Source organism: Egretta garzetta, unplaced genomic scaffold (genome assembly GCF_000687185.1).
Source record: "Egretta garzetta isolate BGI_Z169 unplaced genomic scaffold, ASM68718v1 scaffold836, whole genome shotgun sequence".
NCBI classification, from domain to species: domain Eukaryota; kingdom Metazoa; phylum Chordata; class Aves; order Pelecaniformes; family Ardeidae; genus Egretta; species Egretta garzetta.
The window spans coordinates 282,398-306,022 of record NW_009260060.1 but is presented as its reverse complement, the minus strand read 5'-3'; the positions used below and the strand labels follow the sequence as shown (position 1 = coordinate 306,022).

The 23,625-nt window shown below is 36.8% G+C and overlaps 1 protein-coding gene across 1 annotated transcript in view; it reads right to left on the bottom strand.

Moving 5' to 3' along the window:
* ARAP2 (ArfGAP with RhoGAP domain, ankyrin repeat and PH domain 2) overlaps window positions 1-23,625 on the bottom strand; it is a gene marked incomplete at its 3' end in the record, with an annotated part of 100,816 nt that overhangs the window by 48,389 nt on the left and 28,802 nt on the right. Inside the window, exons 9-10 of the mRNA XM_009641067.2 lie at window positions 1,406-1,521; window positions 50-249 (exon numbers count right to left, since the gene is read on the bottom strand). Of these exons, the coding sequence (XP_009639362.1) occupies window positions 50-249; window positions 1,406-1,521 (316 nt within the window). The remainder of the gene's footprint in view (window positions 1-49; window positions 250-1,405; window positions 1,522-23,625) is intronic.

Below are 23,625 nucleotides of genomic sequence, written 5' to 3'. Positions count from 1 at the left end.
AAATATGACATTTTGTAGAACCCACACAGCCTGTCATTAATTACTCTACCTGCGCACTTCTTACAAATGACAACACAGAGATTGATGGATGCCCAGTCAGGACTGGGAGCTTTACAGTCAGCACAGCTCCTGTTGGACTCATTGAACCAAATCTTCTCAGCTACTTCATAATCAGACAGAGTTTCTGCTATCGATTGCTGCAGTGCTTCAATCCAGTCTTGTTTCTCTCTTTCCGACTCTGCTGTAAAGCTGAAACAATTGACTTTTCTGTGTTATTGATCTTTATTTTAAAGCCCAATTAAACCTAGTCTGTAGTCTCTCTTATTTATTACATTTACACTTGAAATCACAGTCAAAAAATCTTCCTCTACATCAATATAAATACTAAGATGGAATGTATTGTTTTGTATTTTTAGTCAATGAAAACTTTCGTGTTCAGTTTTCCACAAAACCACTGCTTGCATGAGCTACATAGCTTTTGTAACATTCAAGTTATGTTCCTGAATTACTTTCAATATTTTACGCTACCACACACCAAATTTAAATCCTGAACTTTAGCAAAAGCATAGAATGACATAAGGAAACACGGAGACATACTGAGGAGTAAAAACGGACTTGCTAACTACGACAGCCAAAAAATGCTTTTCATTTAAATTGATCTTTTTAAAAAATATAAATAATATTAAGAAAACACCAACATGGTGATGGCTTAGAGAAGGTCAGAGAACTAGCTATCTACCAGCTAGCCACAGATTCAAATCACTGATCAAGGCTAATTTAGCTGCTACCCTTAGTCGACCCAGAATGAAAGGAAATTCTTTGCTAACATTTAGCAAGCCCGGGAGAACAAAGTGATTTCTTCTTCTTTTGCATTACTGAAGTTTCATTTAAGAAACACTGTAACACTTAGCAACAGGCTTTTATTAGCATAAACTTTTATTTTCTTAAGAGTCAGTACAAAACACAGGACCAAAGTGAAACTTTCTAAGGATTTCAATGGAGGATTTCTGCAATGGATGGCACATGATTGAGTTTTTTCTTTTTAAATAAAATGCTTAATATTAAATGGATGCAACATTATTTCACTACTGTGGTTTACTATTCTTTAAGATGGAGTCAAGATTTTAAAGTGACTTTTTGCTTCTGTCCTTGCACAGAATGAACAAAGGCAGCTACATAAAAATACGTAGGGGCGTAGGGTGTCTAGTCAGGGAGGTAGAAAATTAAGCACACAGCTAAACAAAGGAAATAAAATCCTTCTGCTTTTTAAAAAAACTGCTGAACATTCTTAATAAAAATGTCACCTTTTCATCCAAACTAGATAAGCCACTGTAGTATGAAGCAAGTACTTCTTCAGTGCATTAGTTAGTTGCATATTTTATAATGTAAATATTAAAGTACTCACCTAAAACTTTTATAAGGAGTAATTATTTCAAAAGATTGCTTTGCAGTCCGATCCACTTGTTTTACATTTGCCACATTCATAGGGATTAAAGTGATACCAAATCCTGTCTTAAAATCCTATGGAAAATAAAACAAAAGTTCAGGGTTTTATCATTCAAGAATCAAACATGTATAGAACAATTAAATCAGCACGGTCCAAAAATCAAAGGTCAGAAGTACATATTTTGGCCACAACATGCAAGTCTCTTCTAACTCATCAATGGATAAGTAAACCTATACTAAATTTTGTCCAAACATTACACTTCTAATTGCTAGAATGACCTTACTTGATTGTTAATAGGAGAAAAATGCACACTGTAACTATTAATAAAGTGAAAAAAAAGGTCAAATAACAGATTGCATTAAAATGTGGATCCAAAACTATGGCAAGTGTCTAGCTTAAATGATGCTTTAGTGACCAAATAATTCTTCTCATTAACAGCAGTTTTGCCTGCTTTTAAACAGGCTGTTTTAACAAAATAAAATACATTATGTATAAAATTCTTTCTTAAACCTTTGGTTGCTTATGCTTGTGATGTATTACATGAACTAAACACATCAAACATGTCTTTGGAAAAAAAAAAAGGTCCTGTACAGCAGCTAAAATACACAAAATGTTATCTGTGTCTCAATTATTAGAAATACTAAGCATTTTTGCCTTAAATGAAGAAAAATGACTTTTTTTTCCCCCTGCATGGAACAAAGTACTTAAAAATCAATCTTACATTAACACAGCTGGGAAATAAAATGTTCAGCGAGCTCTTGTGGGGCTATCTCAAATGCATGCATTTTGGAAACAGTGATAGGCACATACATTATTTCTGATCTCTTCGGAACACTATCAGTATCTCCTCCTTAAACTGATATATTTTCATCTAACTGTAGTCACTTTCACAGGTTTGACCTCTGGAAATACTTGGAAACAGTAACTGCATCAGAAACAGAAGCAAACTACATCACCCAAGCAAAAAGCCAAATCCACATATCTTACCATCTGCAAGATGTTACCAAGTTACCTCCCACATAACAAGTAGTTGGGTATGGGCTGATAAACATAGAAGCACTGGAGGGGAAAAGCTTCAGGGTTACCTGCCTGTGCAGAGGGGACTGTTTTTCTAATAAATATATATTTAAAACTGCATCACTGACAAGTTTATCTTCATAAGACTTTCAAATTTTGTGAGCATTAAAGTTCACATGGAGAAGATACTTCACAAATTTCTTTTCACTTCATTCCCCTATTTCAGGTAGGAGCAAATAAAAATATAATTTTAGCCATAATTGATAAGGCTAAATCTGACATAAAACACACATATGGGTCTACTCACAAGTGGAAGTACTAATTATATCACATTAAGGTAACAAAGGGCATAGAAGAGAATTATGCCCCAAAAGGCATTATAGTGTCCATTTTAAGCCAAGATTTCTAACATGCCATAATTTCCACTAATTAAACATAGTGTGGGATAAGTCTGCTAATGTTTCCTTGCCAGACTTATTTTTTTACCTTCTTTTACCTTTGATGGCAACAGTGTGGAACTCAGGTGTGGATTTCAGCACAAAGCTTTATAAAAAGTAGTAACTTTACAACAAGTACCCTGGCTTAGCCGCTCCTCATATAATATATTTTTTAGTATTTCTACCTTTCTTCTACCCTCATATCCGGTAACATAGACATTTTTGTTCTCTCCTCTCAACTTCAGCCCCCACCCCACTTTCCCATAAATCAATGGTTTTCATACTGACATATCTGCCTTAGAAGAGAGCGAAGAGTTCTCTGAAGCCTACACAGTCCCTAATTCATCCTCAAAGATCAGTTCTATGGGAAAAGAGTGGGCAGAATAATCTCTTTTCAAGTATGAACTTGACAGCATGCTTGGTAGCAGTGAAGCATTCTTAAAGTCAGACAATCACCAGTGAGAAAAAAGAAGCATGAAATATAGGGTAAAAAAAAAAAAAAAAAAAAAAAAAAAAAAAAAAAAAAAGAGTATTGAGGATAGAAAAATACTAAATTTTTATTTCTAGCAGCAGCATTGTCTTAAATCAAATGAGCAAAATGAAAAAAATAACCTTTAACTTTCTAGAATTAAATGTCTTGTGCTTCTGACATGTAAATTAAATGCAGGTTTCATTTGCTGGTTTCAATTATTTCAAACAATTGGCTTTAAGAAGTCCTGATGTTTAAAGGACAGGTAACGAGTCTGTACTTGTACCTGAACAACAGTGCAATGCATTTTGTGTTTATGAACTGCCAGAAGCCACGGTTAACAGAAGTTCAATATACTTTTAGGTCCAGATTAAGAATTTACTGAAGTTACGTGACGAGTAATGAAGACAACTGAAATAGTAACTACCATATTGAGCCAGATCAAAAGTACACCTAGTAGATTAGCTTCCATTTAAGCGCTTACTACTGACAACTATCATAAAAAGAATGTAAATAAGAAAAGATACGTTCTCATCTTCCCAAATAAGCTTCCAGCAATCTAAGGACTTCCAGCTCGAAAAGTCCCAGAACAAATAGTTGCAGCCAAGCCACCATACTTACTAGCCCTTGACAGCCACATCCTCAAGGAATTTAAACAAATTCAAGCTTTGAGGCCTTTGCAGCATCCTACTTCATAAATTTCCCAAATACAGCTGTGCAATAAAGTAGTTCCTTTTGTACATGGACATTGAGATTTTTTTTCCTGATAACCCAGAATTTCATTACAAGGCATTAGAGAAAAGAAACGGTAACTAAACTTTGTTCACCTACCTCTTCCATACAATTCCTTCTTGAATATGTCTATCCTATATTCCCTTCAGTCTCTTTTTTTTTTATGCCTTCAAACAGCTGTGCCCACTTGCCTTGGGGCAAAATGGGAACAGGCTGCATGGAAGCACCCTGAAAGCCAAAGATCACACACATTTATGTCTGTGAAGACAGACACCAAACTTTATTGTACTGAACTTAAGAATGCAGAACTAAGAAGGCACTCTAGAAATGAAATACATTAATTTGAAAGTCATTACCTTTAGCTGGAGCACAAACCCTCCATAATTTGCACACGTACCCAGTGTATGTACAATCCCACTAAAGAGAGAACAACTATTACCACATTTTAAATTCAGCCAGTGCGTAAGAACTTACAGTACTGAATTTCAGTATAAGGAATGTCAGAAAGGCTAAGAAATTAGAAGCGAGGAATGTGCTCTTCAGAACTGAAGGTGGTAGCAAATTAACCAGTTTCACTGGTACATTAGAGTGAAGTCATTTCCATAACGGTCCAAACAAACTCTGTCGTAACTGCACAACACTTGGCATAAACCAGGCTTTGTGAGCGACGGGTACACTGGAATCTCATTTTCAAGGTTCAGAATTATATGCTTTCAGGAGTGCAGTCTTGTTCTCTCCTTCAGAAACAGAAGTGGGAATTGGTACAGGGAAGAAAGAAATGCTCCACTTCGAAAGATAAATTCATTCACTTTTGAGTGCACAAGAGGACAATAGGGCCATTCAAGCACTATACAAAATGTACTGACAGCAAGACCAAGCAGTATCTTTTCGGAATAAGAATTGTCTTACTTCCACAGACTGAAAGCTCATTGTTTCAGACAGATTAAACTGTGTTAGACTTTCTGACAAATAAAGAAAAGTGTAAGACGACTCAAAAACGCACAAAGCAAGCAGAGTTGGTTTTTTTAATACAGATATGTCTTCAATGTCTATACAATGTCTATATTTTTACGATCTTCATTAATTTGAAGAAACATTGAAAAATGGATTGACAATAAGAGCTTTTTTAAAAAAAACCAATTTTTTTACAGATATAATAATAGATCAAAAGTATTCACTAAACAGAACAGTTAATTGAAGGCTAAAAATACTAATAGGGGAAAGTAGTTAACTATGAGATGAGTACTGGCTTTCTGGTAAGCTGTTGTTCCTTCCTGAGGGAGGAACAATTATAATGCGTGAGTCCTGCTGTCATTATCACCCACGTCTGAAAAGGACATAACCTATGAAAACGTGTCATCCGCATATAAACTGTGAAATTATATAACTTCTTTTTTTTAAACATACCTTTGACGTGTATCTATAAAACGTGTATCAGTGTACCATATTGCTTTCTCTGCTATGTATCGTCTTTTCATAGGCAAAAGCTACCCTGAAACAGGCTTTACTAACCTGTCTTTGATTCTATTCTGGATGAGATTCAAGGAGTTTCAAAATCAGTCTCACACCTTTTCTAATCTATCACCACTGTTCTACAGACACAGAAACAAACACCAAGGTTAAGGAAAACTTAACTACATGTATGAATAAAATCATGCAGCTACATCTAAAAAACTATAATTTTCAGAGTTGCTGAACACATAACTTTTGACATGTTGTCTTTTTAAGACAGGCCTAGGCACCTTTCTCTATGTTATTCTTAAATGAATCTGTAATCAGAGACTGAATCTTGTGGTGCTCAGTTAATTAAAAGACCTTCTCTGCAGAGCTACTCTTCTCCCTGGAAACTATACTACTTTTTCTGTCTTGTTTTTATTTTTTCCCCTTTGCACTAGTAGCACTTGGGATGACATTTTTGTTGCTTTAGTCAAACCAATATTCATCCAAACACAGGAGTTCTAGAGCTGCTGCTTATGTTCCTCAACTTTTACTGTTTGAGAAGTTATAATCATGTCTTTGGATGTGCTGTCTTTTATGAATCTAACATACAATTAAGTTTACCCTTACCCCTCACACAAAAATTCTTGGAAATAAATCTCAAGATTTATTTTAAATCTTAACTATTTTTTTCAAGTTAGAAATATCAGTCTGTATTTTTATCTCATTTTTTTTGCTGGAGGTTACTTCCACAATATATAAAGTTGATTAAAAAAACCAAAAAAACAAAAAAACAAAAACCCACAACTGGCCTCAGGAAAACACCTCTGACACCACTGCATATATATATTTCTACATACACACGCATATACACACATATGTAAATATATATTTGTAGCATATTTTGAAGTACAGAAAATACAGAAGTACAGAACTCTGAAGTACAGAAATAGTATGGGTGTATGCTGGGAGAAATTGCTACATCAACTGCGTATTCTCACTGCATAACGGTTTCCTTCCTGTGAATTAAGATATCTTGGTCCCTTTGCCTTTTTTGTATTTGACTGTCAGATCTTGAGGTCATGGAATATTTAAGGGTGTGTGCGCACACACACATAAGTAATAAGGCCCCAATAATGGCAAGAGGTACCAGATAATACAACAAGAAATATATATTACATATAAATATATATATACATGTGTATATATGTGTATTTTTTATACATCAATCTTTCTTACCACCCTACCACTAATTCACAAAGCACCCATCCGTATTTGTGACGCTACTCTTGTCCTACTGCCCACACACAGAAAGTTCTTTACCTTTAATCACAATATCTCTGATCAGAGTTCCAAAATACGGCCTTACGTGTTTCCTTGAATTCTTGAATTTACCTTTGCTATTTGCAATAGCTCTTTACGTTTACATTGAGGAAGCTACCACAAAGTTTGTGACAATTAGACTAAGATTTATTTCTGAAAGATCTGAGAATTCCCTTAACTATGTAAGACGATCTAGACTTTTCCTTCATTCTAGCCCCATGGCATTTGAGTCCCTTCAAACAACCAAATTATTCCAGAGAGGTTAGAAGCCAGTAACTAGAATCCTTCAGATAAAGCAATCATAGTTTCTCTCCTCTCCTCCTTAATTGGAGGTATATATTTCAGCCTTTTCAGCTAGTAAGGAAGCTAATTTCTGCAACAGAAAGGTGGGAAAAATTTGTTTCCATGTTAATGAAAAATTTAGACATATTTATGTAGTAGAGTTTGAGAAACAGTGACTAGTAATGCAGAAATTGCTTTGATGATATTAATTTTTCTCCACTAGTTTATATTGATTTCCTCTCCTTTTAAACTATATGTAGGCTTAACCTCCCCAGTCACCTTTCATCAGGCTTTTCAAGTCTTTAGACTTGCGTTCCTCATCGCAGCCTAAAATCTTTTAATATAGATTTTAGGTGATAGTTACATATCATGGCTTGGAATAAAACCTGCCATGACTAAAGACATATGTACTCTCTTACAGTCTTCCTAATGAGGTCTCAAAATGAAACTGCAGTGAAGCATATAGTATATAATTACACACACAAAAAAAAAGGATGTTAAAAGCACGCGACATTTGCCAACTCAAGCCCTGATGAGCAAGGAGATGCTAGAATTCAAGTTGTCTGTGCATGTTAACTCTGTAGCTTCGTGCTCGTCTGTTATATGAGGTAGTCGCATCATCAATTTTAGGTTCCTTACTTAGCTAAGCAAGATTCCTGCATCCCATAAGAGAACCACTTGAAAATGGTTCGAGCTATTATTGCAAAACATTTCATAATAACAGCCTGACATCCATTATTTTGGAGGTTATAAAGAAGGAAGAGAGCAAAAGGCGAGAAGGGCCACTTCTATCACCTCTAGTCAGTGCCACGCAGTAGGCTTGATTGAAGTGGAGTGTATTGGATATGCTACTGGAGCACATCACTCCACATCGTTATATTATGAAGAAATCTAGTACATGTACTTTGAGATGGCTCTATGATGAAAGCCAACACATAATATGAGGGGACAACTAAGAGTTGAAACATTTGTTTCAAAAATGCATTCCTGACCAACACTCTAAGGTAGTTACAACCTTAGATGTTACTTTTCATGTTAAGTTACACATCTCTATTCACTTACTATAGAAGTAATTCAGAATCCTCGCTTCAGCAGCTATGTGTGTATGTGCTTTGTAGTATCAATAAAATTTTAAATCACTTGATTATGCACCATCAGGCCCATGCCTTGCTCATTGTATGGGATGAATCTGCAACAAATGAAGATGAAAGCCCGTTTCCTGTACAGGCTGCAAAAATACAAAAAAAAAGGAGAATCACAATTAAAGTGACTGAATACTATCCTGGAGAGTTAGCTCTTATCTTTGCCTTTGCCAATTTCTGCTCAGTGTAAATCAAAAGCCTTAGCATACAGTCATTTCACCGTACATTTTTCATTTCCTAGTACCTGACTGTATGCTCTAGGGTTTGATTTGCAGAACTGCTGAGCAACTGGAACTTCAGCCGAGACCTATGAAGCAGTATTTTGAGTAGGTATAGTTTGACAGAAAACTATTGCCTCCCAAACCCCATAAACGACAGAGAAAACAGACAATGCAAAATATATGGATATTTGAGTCATTCATTCTGTTTCTCAGAACCGTGTGGTCATATGGTGGAGGTAATCATGTTCCTTTACCTAACAGGAACTGATGAAAAATAAATTAATCATCATTCCTCAAATAGCCAGACACAGCAATTACTGATCATTTCCTCACAGAACATTTCTTTACTGGTGAAGGAGTCTTTCTGTAAGGCACTTTTTAACACGTGCAATAGAAAAGGTACAGGTTACTCCATGAAAATAAATTTAAATTATCAAACAGTTATTAAGTACACAATGCATCTACTGCACAACATTAAGTTGTATATATTTAATTGGATGAAATTAAGGTTTTAGAAATAAGCCCAGTTTTCCCATATTTAGAGTGGGTACACAAATCCCTACCTAACCCCAAGTAAGTTTTTACTCTAGATAGATGATTGGCTTCAATCAAATTCAGCACAACAGCAGCCCCTGAATACCTCAGGTCTTAACAGGATTTAAGAAATGTAAGTCAGAGCAGAGGACGTGGACTCTGTTTCCCCACTCCCCTCCTCTCCAGTTCCAGAAGGAAAGACTTTAATGTAGTCACAGTGAATTAAGACGAGATCATACAACCTGGAAAGAGATGTTCAAAGACAACAGCTAGATCAACCTAACACTGCCATCCCACCACTAAACCATGTCCCTAAGCAGAAACATACTGAAAGGGAAAATAAGAAAAATCCATGCTGCAGCCATGCCTTGCCATTATAAATAATTTGTATGCATGCCATTTAGCGATGGTCCAGTAACCTTTTTGTTATTTCTGAAACAATTTGTGTGAGCTGTTGCACCAGTGTAAGGAACTGAATTCTACATAAACTTGCACATTTTAACACAAAGCAATTTAAAGGTATTATGGGGAAAGTAGAGTTCATGACTTTAAAAAGTATCAGTTATCTGCATTGCTGCTTTAGAAAAATACTGAAAGGATTGAATTCTTCAACTGTTCTACAATTCAGAGTACAGCTGAGGTATAGAAAGTGTGATTCAGGCCGTACTCCACTCTGCATGCACACGCTTTCTTTTTCTTGTCACTCAACATGCTGGGAAAGCAACAGTCTCACATCTGAGGCACACAAGACAGAACCAGGCATCAAAAGCAAGCTGGTAACACTGCACACAAACCCTGCCTTGCTATCTTCCCAAATACTCTGTCAGATATCAAGCAAGAGAGACAAAACTGCTCTCTCTGTTGCCAACCCACTCCCCGCCACGTGAAAGACAAGCACAGAAAAGCTCCAATTTGAGCAATTATGGTGACTCCCTTCCAGCAGGGCTCCTCTGCAGCATGGAGCTCATTCAGAAATCAGCATCTTATTAGCGAGAGAGGCAGAAGCAACTGCAGCCTGCCTGGGCTACGATCTTCACTTTTTGCTGCTTCATGAAACATCATGAGATGACATAAAGATAGTGCAGCTAAACAAACACGTACATAAAATTCAGACCCTGTCATGAGCAAGTACAGCCCGTATTCAAGGCCATTAGTCTTATTCCAATGGCCATTTATTAAATTGCCTCATATTAAAAGAGATAATCATGTTCCTTAAGATACGCAACTCCTAACACATGGAAATTAATTCCATTTCAGAGTTCATTTCTTGCTACTTGCTTCACACATTTTTCACCCCAAAGGGATGCCAGTTTAACATATACAAACCCCATCATTACCTGGAAATTCCCCGATTTTCCTCTCTATTGTTTGGCCCCTTCCACCTGTCTATGATTCTTTTCTTCCGTTTAGCTGAAACCCATATCCTTATAGCCACCATCCCAAACTCACACATAGTTTTAAACAATTCCACTGTAATGAGCATCCAGAGCACCTCTTCTTGATACAAGGACATTTTTAACCATAGTGATTACTATTAATATTTTAAGTAGCCATCTGGACTCTTTTTTGGAAGTGCTTCATAACTGGAAACCTTCTTGGAAGATTTATCAAGACTGGTCTCTGGAGACAAGAAGGATCTGTGTATTTTAAAAGTACCACATACAATTGCGGTTTCCTGAATTCACATCTTTATCATTTTCTTGCTGAAGCTTTACAATACACACCGAAGATCTTATTATGTATTCATAGTCCAGACAAACTGCTAACAAAGTGTCTGAACTCCTAGAGGAAGGACAGATTGTGGATGGTTTTGTGGTATTTTAAAATCTAGAACAGTGGTCATGAAAAATTGATGAACCTCCTTACAGACCTTTTGTGCAATTGTTTTTGGAAAATAGAGAAAACTGCTACGATACACACGCACACACACACCCCAGCAAAGATCACCTAATGAACCAAGAAAATATCCCAATAATGGAGTTCCTGCTTTCCTCCAAATTTACCTGTGGCAATAAACAAATATGACATCAACCAGCAAAAAGCATCACTGACCAAGCACAATGCTTTTACTGACTGACTGCAAACAGAAAGGTGCTAAGACAATTAGTCCTCTTCACAAGTAAAAAGAATTCATTATTTATCCTTCAGTAAGTATTAGCAAAAGTATCATTTCCTGATGGAGAAAGTTTTCCAAAGCTTTTTTTACTCATTAATCTAATCTGCAAAATTAAAAATATCTACAAAGGACAACTAATTTTTCCATACTTTTTAAAGTGCCATCCAAGTAGGATTAACTATGATGATAAATTTTGATATTTTTAAAATATAATAAGTTTTGAATTCTTAATAGGAAAGTATCTATGGCTTTCCAACTACCCTAAATTTAAAACACACCCCATTTTATCATAACTGGATCACTAGGGGATTTCCCTGCCAATGTTAATAAAACTGACAGTTCGGATTTCTGACCCTATCAAGCTGAATGGCCCTTCTGAGATGAAGAAAATTACAAGAAAACACGTGAAAAAAACCTTATTAGAGGTATTTTAATGAAATATGGAGAGCTCTGGATTACACTAACAGTACTTTTTCCAGCTAGGGAGGTTTTAGACACCCACTGCTCACAAAGCCACAAAGAGAAAAGTTGCACAAGTGACATTATGGTCTTTAATTTAAAAGATACATTAAGGAAAGTATAGACCCACACAAAAGCTTTTGGTCAGATGGTAGAAATTCTAATCTGTTTAAGAAATATTCACCCTAGCAGAAAGGAGGCATTAAACCCCATCAAATTTCAGATTTGCTTAAAATTTGAAACTCAAAATTTTGAAATATCTGAAGCAAACCAGCAAAATAAATTTTCTTCTTATGGAAGAATATAAGTACAATTTAGTAAAAGAACTGTATTTTGAGTGTGTGCATGCATGCATGCACATACTCGTTGAAGAACATGACTCAGATTCCATCGAGGTACAGACATTTTCTAGAAGCCAGTGTAAAGCAGCAACTTCCCACTGACATTAGAATCAGAAACCTAAGGAGACCAATCCATGATTTGTGAATTCTTCCCTCTTCTGTAATATTTATTCTAAACCAGTGAAGGGACAGCGGCACCAACGGTTTCGCCATACATTCTGTGCCTGGACCAAGAGAGGGGGGATGCCATGACAACAGCAGCACTGCACAGTGGCTCTTGGATAAGCAGGAATCTTCCCTAACCCAGTCAGTCATTTCAGCATTTTCTCTCCTGGGATGACATTCTCCTTACATTTAGTTCAACCAAAATTAGAGTGGGGTTTGGGGGTTTTTTGGGGCTTTCGTTTGGGGTTTTCTGGGGGGTTGTTTTTAAAGAAAATCTCTTCTTCTGCTGGCTTTAGATTCACACATACTAATTTGTCTCCATGAGACAAAGATGAAAATAGCTTATGAATGCACTGAAAGTATTTTGATTTTTTTGTAAAGCAAATTTACTAACAGATACACACTCAGCTACTCTTTAGCAGCTATTCACTTTCATATGTGCCTAGGCTTTTTGTCATTAAAGTAATGATTCCATATAAAGAAAACACTGTTAGTATAAAAGTAAATATGTAAAAGAGCATTTCACAAATCAATGTAGTTTACAAATAAGCAATCTACTTTTCACTACTAAATACTGAAATAGCTAGAGTATTAAATGCTTATAGGTTTACTGAACTCCTAGTAAATCCATCGTAAATAAGTTTTACTACGAGTTAATATAAAAGCCATTACCATCCGATTTCAGTCACTTTTTTTATTTTGATTTTTAGAATTAAAGGACAACCATCACAGCTACACATTTTAACCAAAGGCATTCACAACTCAAATAAACATTAAGCCCATACAATTACAGAGAAGGTATTAAAATATTTTAATTATAGTAAAAAATAAAACAAGGGTCCAGTTCTTAAAACATCTGCACTACATTCATGTTTCAGGACTCGGTCTAGAATTATTATAGCCTTAGCGAACCAAAATGCCACCATCTTAATTAATGTAACACTGTAAATTTTTATGAATATCAGTCTTACAAAACTGAAAAATTATGAGCTAGAAGCACCCTATGTAAAAATCAAGTAAATTCAAGCTTGCAACGAAACTATTTTCTGCTAAGGAGAAGGCAAAGGCTAACATCCAACAGAAAAATACAAACAGTCTGTACAAACACGGAGCAACCATACTCAAAAGAAAATGTTATGACAAAATAAAAGTTAAAAAACCCAAACACAACAAACAACATTTCAAATAACCTTCACACTCTCTGCTACTAACTAGACAGCTAGTTGGTAGAAAGAATGCTAAAAATTACATGATCTTTAATAAATTATCTCAATTTACCATTTCCTACATTTATCTTCTGTTTGTTTCAATGAGCTTCCTGTTGTCACACAATGAACCATACAAGAAGGTCTTGTAGGACCCAGAACAAGCTACAGACACATGGCTCCCTTGTCATGTAATGATTCCACCTGCCTCCTGCATTCTTTTCACTTCTCAGGTGTCTCACTCCCATCCACCTCCTTACACAAGGAAGAAATAAATCTTGCTCATCTGAATTTAATGAGAGACTGAGAAAGCAAAACTTGCCAACACCAACGTTAACTCTGTTTCAGAGTACGTTCTTGGGGTGGGGCAATGGGGGTTGATCACTACCTAAACTGTTATTCTAAAACCATTAATAAACTGTGAGTAATGTAGCACATTTTGCAAGGTTACAAATTTGTTTCCTCAAGGTTCTATTAGAACAGCCTTCAAAATCGTGCAACAATAAAAAATAAAAATTATTATGTGACATACACATATTACTACTTTCAGATAAGCCTAGACGCCTTACAAATCAGAGATTAGTGAAGAGCAGCACCTACAGTAGCAGATTGTTCATAGAAAGAGACAAAAAAAGTGAAGCACTGATTTACAGGCTGATCTAACAGCAACAGCTTGACCTAGCACCAGCAAACTGAACCCACTTCATGGCACAGTGAAGCACAGCTATGAAAAAGCTGTTCTGGCTCATAACTGAAGGCATGCAGGTGCACCTCAACACACAGATGTTGCACCAAAATTCCAAAGGCTTGATCAAGATAACACTGTAAAAAAAAGTCTCACAAACCGTAAAATAGAATTAGAACTAGAATTAGAAAATTGCCCCATTTCAGGATATTCAGAAACCCAGCAGCAGCATTTTGCACCAACTGTGGGTGGGGAGGCTTGTAACATGCGACAATGATTTCTGAGAACAGAAAATCTTCCCAAAAAATCCTTCTGTATTAGCAAATATGGGCAGCTGCAATCTGCAAACATGCTGAAGTTAGAAGGAGGTATATTTTCCCAGCATGACCATGCCACTTAAGAAACTAGGACAAACAAGAATTCAGGAATGAAACAAAAAACTGGACTTAAAATAAAGCACTGGCAACTCTGACATTAACGGCAAAGCTCCAACTGACATGCAGAGAGCTGGAGATTCACCCCAGGTATCTGCATTTAGATCCTACAAGCAACAGCTTTCCTTAAACTCCCTTGTATATACTGAAAATGCATCTTTAACTTTTCCATTTAGAAGGACAAGCAGCTAGAACAAAATCTGTGCAGGCCTCCTAAGGTTAAGTTTAAAATACATCTGCATGCAGGGTAAGAGAAAGAAATTTAGGTCTGTAGATGAAAGACCTGCACTGTTAGAAGACCTGAACAGCCAGCACCACAGAATCAAGCAGAACTGTGATGAGATAACATCTTCTAGGTTTGTACCTACAGTGCACTCTATTAACCTTTATTTTTGCTTCTCCCTTTAAAATTCCAGGTCAAATCCACCTGCATATATTAAGAGGTATGTTTCTGATATTCCTTAGCTCATCAGTGAGAGGATGAAGAAACAGAGCTTTGTGTAGATGTGACCCTTTTATTTCCGCATTAGCATTTATTAGTGTGAACACCAATAGACACGTGCGTTTTACATCTAAGCTGCTAATCGTACACATTTACCGTAAGCAAGTGCAAATACCCAAGATCAACCTCAAATCAGACTTCTTAGTTTTACCAGTTGCGCACCATCATTAACTACAACAGAAGAGGAAGCAGGTTCTGTATCATCCTGCTTTAATTGTAGAAGGAAAGAGAGAAACCTGTAAATACCTAACGCACAGGGACAATTACAGAGCACACAGAAAACACCCAGAGAAAAAGCCAATGTATGTATTCAGGGTGAAACAAGCCCTTTCTAGATAAGTCACATAAAAATGGCAGGTACCTCTGCTGCGTGGTTGGTTTGTTTTAAACAAGATGAGACAAAAGACATTAGAACCCCCCTCACTTCTCTTTGTGAAAAAAGAAGTGCAACGTGAAACAAACCAACCTGGAAGTCAGAATCCATCTCCCACCCGGGCACCAGTGATGACCAGTCAGCACTGTTTCCCTCTCCTCTTATGGCTACTCAGGGCTAATGAATTTTGCCTTGATCAGTTTCTCAACTTTCGTTATGACCCCCATCTCCCGGCTCATCAGTTTTCTTGCAGCCCAGTAAATTGGCAGCTGCTCAGTTCCTTCAGGGGAGAGAAGCGAGAGTCAATTGTAATAACGGGCTGCAATTACTCCTGTGTTGCAGGAACCGAGCTGCTGTTGCTGACTGCTGTCATTTTATCTGCCTTTGAACTTCTTTATGACCCTATGGCAAGGAATTACAGCCCTTGGCTGGAAAAAACATCACACCTCTCATCATCACACAACGTCCTGCAGAGCCTCTCAAAGAAGCATCAGACAGGCTGATTGTGAGCAGGAAGCAGCATACAAAGCCGTATTAATTATACTAATGCAGCCACACTGCTTCAAGACCTTTTTCAAACCTCACCCATGTAACTCTAACACGGCTCTGCATACCAAAGGCTGTAGACATGTATAAACGTGGACAAATGCAGTGTAGCGGATATAGACTCCTCCCTTCCTAGATGCAGAGTATAGAAACACGGACAATTTGAAAACACTGGATGGTACAAGACAGAGACAATTCTGCCATAACCAAAATGGAGTCATCCAATGGCCAGGGGGATTTTTTTTAATAGCCTAGCTCACCTTAAACAAAGAAATGGACAGGAGCTATAACATTCAATTAAATATTAGATATAAGAATCCCCCAAATTATTGGCAAAGTCAATAAATAAAGTGTTTATTTTCATGAGTAAAACATATTCATCAGCCATTGCACTCTTTGGCTCGACATTTTTTCGAAGCACATTTTATTTGCAATACTGCAGAAGTAGAATCATAGAATCAGGTTGGAAAAGACCTTTAAGATCGAGTCCAATCATTTACCCGTAACACCATCAAGTCTACCACTAAAACATGTCCGTAAGCACCTCATCTACCAGTCTTTTAAGTACTTCCAGGGATGGGGACTTCAACCACTTCCCTGGGCAGCCCATTCCAATGCTTGATAATGCTTTCAGTGAAGAAATATTTCCAAATATCCAATCTAAACCTCCCCTGGTGCAACTTTAGGCTGTTTCTGCTCATCCTAAAGTACAACATAAAAATCCCCAAAAGGCAAAAAAAACCCCAAAACAACTAAATAAAAGTCATTTGAAATGCTCAAAACATACTAATGTCTGTATGCATCACTTAAAAAAAACCCAGTATTTCCACCTTTTATTTCCTGAACCATTGCTTTTCATCTTCTCTGTTAAGCTGAGTATTTTCATTCTTAACCACTCCCCAGGCCTGTTCACATGGTCTTCCAGCTGCCCCACTGCCAATCTTAAGCAAAGGTAATAAAGCTCAATTTTTGCTACAATTCAGTGCATGTAATATTTTTCAAATGTTTCTTTAAAAGTATTAGATATCAGTCATTCGGGGCGGGGGGTGGGGATGTCTGTCCCACATGGTGAGATGGAAATAACTTGAGTGAAGTTTTTTGGAAGTATCTGTAAGATACTGATTTTTAATGAACGAGTTTTAAAGCATGCCATCTCTTAACAAGGTATTATTTTGCATGCAAAATATTTAAGAAGGAGAATTTCATTTAATAACAACAGCATTGAAGTGTTTCGTGAGGCAATAATTCAGTTTGAGTTGATTAAGTTCAAATTTGTTGGCCTAGCAATTTATTAACCAGGGACAGAAATTATTGCTGAGAAAGCACACTGGGGTATTCCCCGCATTCCTACTATGCTGTAAATCACAAATTCCTTTCCTCTTGCTGTAAGGATGATACAATTATTTAGGATAAAGTTTATAGATATAAAATAGTGGAGTAAAGAAAATGATGCTTTGTTATCTGAACAGTGCCATACTGCTCCAAACAAGATGAAGAAACCAGCACAAATGAAAAACAACTTAAGGTCCAAAAGACTACAAAGTGACTTAAGCTACAATGATATTAAAGTTCTCAGTATTTTAAGGATCATCTTTATGAGCTTATTTTGAACCATCCACTTTTCATAACCGATGAAAACTTAAATGGCTTAATTATTTTAGTAGTCCAATAGCAACACCAACCTGTTCTCTCTCCACTGCCTACAAAGATACTGTCCTCATTTTCAGCACACATTGTGCAGAAGACAACAGTTCTGGAGCAAGTGTCCACTGATTAATTGTTTGTAAAAAAAAAAAGGGGGGGGCGGGGGATGACTACAAATTCCGGGCATTTTAACTTCCAATGGTTCTTACTCTGACGAACTCCAACAGAAATTGAAGTGAGACTACCCAATCTTGGAAATCATCATGAAGGAATAACAGAAATCCATGAATGTTAAAACAGTTTTCTTCATGAACACTGTACTTTTCCTGCTCGTTCAGCTACTGCAATCTAAATGCATTATGATCAATCACCTGATTTTAAGTGCTTGTGGTTCTAGATTGTGCAGTGTCAGTTCCAAGGCACGTTAATGAATTGCAGACATACTCTGGTCTCCTGATAGTGCATGCTAATCCATTTCATTTAGTATTGCAACCAAGGAGAACATTTTAATTATCATAATGTGACTGCCAGTGCTCATCTCCTCATACTCATCATAGATTAAGCAAATCCCAAGGTCTTCAAGAATATTGCTTTTCCACTTCAGACTGGACAAAAGAATAGTCTCGTCTCTGTTAAAGCTTAGCTTTCACAGAATGATATCCATACATTGCCTATATGATAAAGGACGAAGTTGTATCGAGTTGTATTGAACCCAAAAAAATCTTTTTATGACATTACTTGTCTGAGCTCTGCCACACCAATTAACTTAAGATTAAATTCATAAACTGCATTTAGTTAATTGAGTTGTAACAGATTTCAAAAATGGCAAGTTGATAACATAAGATATATGCTAAATAATTAAAAATTTGCAATGGCATATCATGCTATTTTTAACTAATTAGGAAAGGGAATTCACATACGCTATCATAGCATATGTTTGTACCTACCTTTTAAGTTCGTGGAATGAACACTTCAGTGAGGATATGTTGTCTACACTGCCTCAGAAATAGTGTACTCTTCACTGTTGTAACGGCTTTGTAACTTTACATAAATATTAATATTTCAGCTATACTAATTAGTTTAATACCTGAAATAAAGGATGCAGGCTGAGGGGGAAAAAAAAAGTAATCAATGTTGCCACTGGAATGTTTAAAGCTATTCTGTCCCAAACATGGCAAATGCATAGAAGTAACAGATGAATAAGAAAAACATGTTTTACATTGCCCTCAATTTACAGGAGAAAAAGCAAACCAAAGCTACTGAGTAGTTCTTCAGCATGTGTCCTATAAGAACTGACTGATATGTTTACAATTAAATAGTAATCAAACCAGGAGCAAAATAACATTCTAGCTGCATTTAATTCCACAGTATGTTGAGCTATTGAAAGAAGAGAGATCTAACTATTCTTGAAAAATACTTTTTCTTCAGTTTTGTTGTCATCTCGATCCTTCTTGCACACACACAAAAAAAGAAAGCACTCCATAATCTTAGTGCACGTGTGTGTATATATATTCACACACACTAATTATAAAATCTTACAGGTTCACTGAATGCAGAAATAACTTGTTCACGTGACTTTAAATAAATAAATGCAGAACTGGTCTACCATTATAAATGACAATACACATAGCGATGCCCTGCCTCCTATATTTAGGGCTTTTGATCCAATAGTTTATTTTACCATGGGATTTGAAGCCAAGCTTATATGCAAGTAACATGAATAGTGATGGGTAATGGTCTCAGGTAATTCCAGTACTCTTAGAGGAAAACAGATTTCCCCAATACTGCATTAGTAGTGTTAAAGCCTTATGACAAGTAGATCTAAAACCTTTTTCAACTATTTATGCATGTGCTGTGCCACTCTGTAAAATCTTTTTCTTCATAATATTAAAAAAAAAAATAATCCTACTTTCCTTCATTGCTAATTTTTACGTGATCAAGGTAGCTGGCTGTATATGTACCAGTCATCCAGAAAGCTCAGCTGAGCATTACTGAGAAGCTGAGAACTTGTCATTTTCCTTCCTTCTTCCCTACTCTCTACCCCAAACCAAATTATCATTGTGGAAGCATTAAGCTTTCTATCATGTTTCATGGCTCCTTTAAGGTGTGCTTATGTCTCAATGAGATCTTAATAGCATAAAACAAATAAACAAGAAAAATCAAATCCTCATATAGCCAAACTGCTCATAGAAGTGTTTAACATGAACTGTTCAATTTTTCTTTGATAGAATCCCTGTTTATGCCCTTCTCCGAGGTCTTTAATATCTTCAACACCTAGAACAACATCCCACAAAAATTTTTTTTAATACAAAATGCAGGTCTTCCCTGAACAGGTGGTCACAGACACATTCTTCATGTTTGATTCAGCCACCTTACTTTAACAGCTTATTATTTTAAACTCATTTTTTATCTTTTTTTGGAGCAGGGGTAAAATTTAGCAATTTAAACCTGAAGCAGTAATGGTAGAACAACAAAAAATGTTTTCCTAACCCATCATAATTTCCTGTAATTGTTCCTTTTGTATTGTACCCTAGGCAAAAAAAGAAAGTTTTTGAGCTTTCTTACAGAATTCAAGTTGTTTCCTACTCAGTTGTTTCTGAAGTCACGCACAGCAATTGGTCTTTACCATGGCTTTAAGTGTGGATGACTAGAATGAATTTCTTGCCAAGGAACTGTTGGAAAATTAGGAATATGACCTTAACCTATCATTCCAGCTACAGCTTGATGCAAACAACCATATTTAAAAGAGGCTGGATCATTTGCTTCCACGTCAAGTCACCAATGTATCGGTATCTTAAAATGCTTGCTCATATTAATCTTTCCCCTCCAATATATTTGGTTTATTTTTGGGTTGTTTTGTTTTTTAATATCTTGCTACAGATTGTATCATTCTGAAGTAAAGGGTAAAGCCTGAATGGATCAAGCAAGGACAAAGGAGGACAAACGTTCATTTATTTTTCTGTCACCTCCACCTACCTAAGGCATCTTGGGCCAGGCTTATTCATGTGTTTGTAAACATGTTTTATTACAGTCTGCACCAGCAATCAAGTAGAGAACTCTTTCTTTAAAGATCTTCCCAGTTATCATTAGAAATAACAGCTTATCACCACAAAATCTCCAAAAGGACTTGTGTTCTTGGGCAGGGGAGATGGTTAGGGAGCAGGGGGAATGCAAACAACACGGACGACACTGTTTCTTCTTTTCTTATTCTCAGTAATTCCACCTTCCACTGCCCTACCCCAGTGCGTATCAGGCACGTCTCTCTCCTCTCACTTACCACTTATCAAATATCTCAAAGGTCTTCCCATTCCTCCTCTCGCTTTCTTTCGTTGCCTTTAATCCCCCGTCACTTTCCCTAGCTCCTTTTCAAAACTGTCAGGTGCTTTGCTCAGGGTTACTCGTTAGATCTTAAAATCTTTAAGCAACTATTTTGCTTTCTACTCAATTTACATTCAATTCCTCTCCCCAACTCTTCTTTCATATTGCTGTTGCGATCACCTTGGACTCACAAATATTATCACAATGCTACAACAGAGAAACTAAATACATTAAAAGGGCTTTCTCATACTGCTTTATCGTGACAAACAATCATTACTACCCATCTTCAGGACTTCATTTAACTATTCTTCCCTGTTCGCCTTCCATTGTTAGACACTTTCTACTCTCTTTAACAGATCCTTTACTCAATTTTTTTTAAGCGTTTCTCTTTCTCATCCATCATGTTCGTGATTAATAATAGGATTGTATGTTCCTCAGGAAAAAACAGGGTATTTCCTCACGTACAATCCCTTTGTAGAGGATCATTATGAATTCCCATTGCTATTACCAAAAAGTCACAGACTTCTAAGTGTGCCCCTGAATCTCAACCAATCTCTGGCATGGTATTTCAGAATCATAGAATGGTTTGGGTTGGAAGGGATGTTTAAAGATCATCTAGTTTCTTAACAGAGATAAGAACGCATCTCTCTTCTTACGCACACAGAGATACATGAAGACAACCCTTTCGCTTCCCTCCACTGATACTCACATAACTTCCTCTCTTTCAGAACAACAAGCTCAAGCATCATCTTTAACTTCTATCCCCTTACCAGTTCTTTACCTTATCATTTCTTTTGCCATCTTCTACTTGTTTAGTATAATTTCCCGTAGCACATCTTTTGATGTTGTCCAGTTTTGCTTCAAATGCACCATTAGCATTAGAGAGGAAATGAAAATTACTAGGCACTCTCTTACTGGTTCACTCAACATTAATAAACATTTCCATCTGCCACAGAGCAAATCATTTCAATCTTTGACAAAACAAAAAACCCTCTGAAATCAATAAGAGCATTGAGCCAAAATGAAACAAGAGGTTTTCGATAAGAAATGGATACTCTTTTTTGTACATAATAGAGAAAAAACTCATCACCATTCAGGCTTTAACTTGGAATCATGCATGGAGGAAAAAAGTCACAAATAATTATGGCACGCAGCCATACCTACCATTTCCCAGTCTTTGTATTTGGCACAGTTTCCTCAAATATCCAGGTAAACACATCTAGTCCAGAACCACCCAAGGCAGTAACAAAGAGGATCCTGAAGTCTTTTTATCAAAGCCAAATTCTAGTGCAAACACTGTGACACCTGGGCCCTCCCTGACTTTAAATACTGGTGAATCTTAAATACATCCTAACGAAGGGGGTATATTCTAGCAGACCAGGCAAGCATCTGTCAGAGCCCTTCCGATGGTCACAGAGGGGAGGTTATCACTGGCACCACCATAGCAGACTGACATTTCAAGCCAATGTTTGAGCTGTCATGAAGGATCAGATGACATGTTTTTATTTAAGCACGAGTGATTTTGAAATAGAAATGGGAATTTCAGCAACTTGCAGGTTGAACAAATTGATTCTGTACGATCTATTTTTCACTTTTGCTCCAGAGAGGAAGTTTAAGAAATTCACACTACATGGAGAGTCAAAGAAATTGATGGTTTCATACTAGCACTATATCACTGCCAGAAGCTCAAGCTAAACCAATCACTTTTTAACTAGAAATGGGCCTGAGACATGATGTTCTGATCTCAATCTGAACTTCACAAAGTTCATGGTGGTTATGTTAGGACTTGGCATTTGGCTTAGGATCTTCTCCACTTTTAACAATGAAGAAAAATCTTTTAAAGTAACAGTGGACTCTCCTCTATCAAGTTTAATAGAAATCAATAAGTCAGCTTGATCCGATCTCATTTCAACATTGTAAGAAGTCTAAATAGGTGTCTTTTAGCACTGCAGTTATAATAAACCCCTCTAAGTCTCTCTGGGAGTCATTCTAGTATGGATGTGAATTCCAATATGAACAGGATTCGAGGACATCCCTGGACGTATTTGCCTGGTAATTACTGGCTAAAGCGCAAACTTGTGACAGTGAAAGATTTTTAGAACAACAGAGCCCTCTAATGGATTAATGCTGTATTAAAGGGTTTTCAGTGCTGCAGTAAAAAGAAATCGTTTTTCAACTTGAAAATAAAACACGAGAGGTACTGAGAGAAGAATTAGAGACTATGGAAGATTAAAGACAGAAGCCATTTCTTCCGGTTCCCAAATAGCCAGATATCGCATAAAGACAGTCACATTTGTTCAAGCAGAGGATCTAAAAAGAAATCTATTAGGACGATTTGATATCTGGGATTTTAAGTAAATAAGTTTTGGGAAGAAGCTGGGTTTGCACCACTGTTTGCAGTTTTCCTACAGGCAGAAGGAGCTGACAGGCTGGCAGCATGTCTAACTTTCATTCTGTTTCTGGGCTTGATTTTGGTTTCCCTTCTGCTGCACTGCAGTCAGTGATCTCTGCAGAGCATCCATGTAGTAGAAGGGAATAACCATCAAGTAGAAAGGCTGTATAAGGGCGTGCTTTCATGATCAGCTAAAGCAAATCTGAAATCAATTGTGGTGAAAGGGCAGAGCTGATACAACTTACCATACAGCCGTACAGGCAATAGGTCCAACGCACACATGCACGTATAAAACAGTAACTTAAAAAAAAAAAAAATCTGTAAGAATGGAACTTGTTGGGGGTGGGGGAGGGGGGATGGGACACAACACGACATGACCAGATGACAGAGACACAACAGGCTTG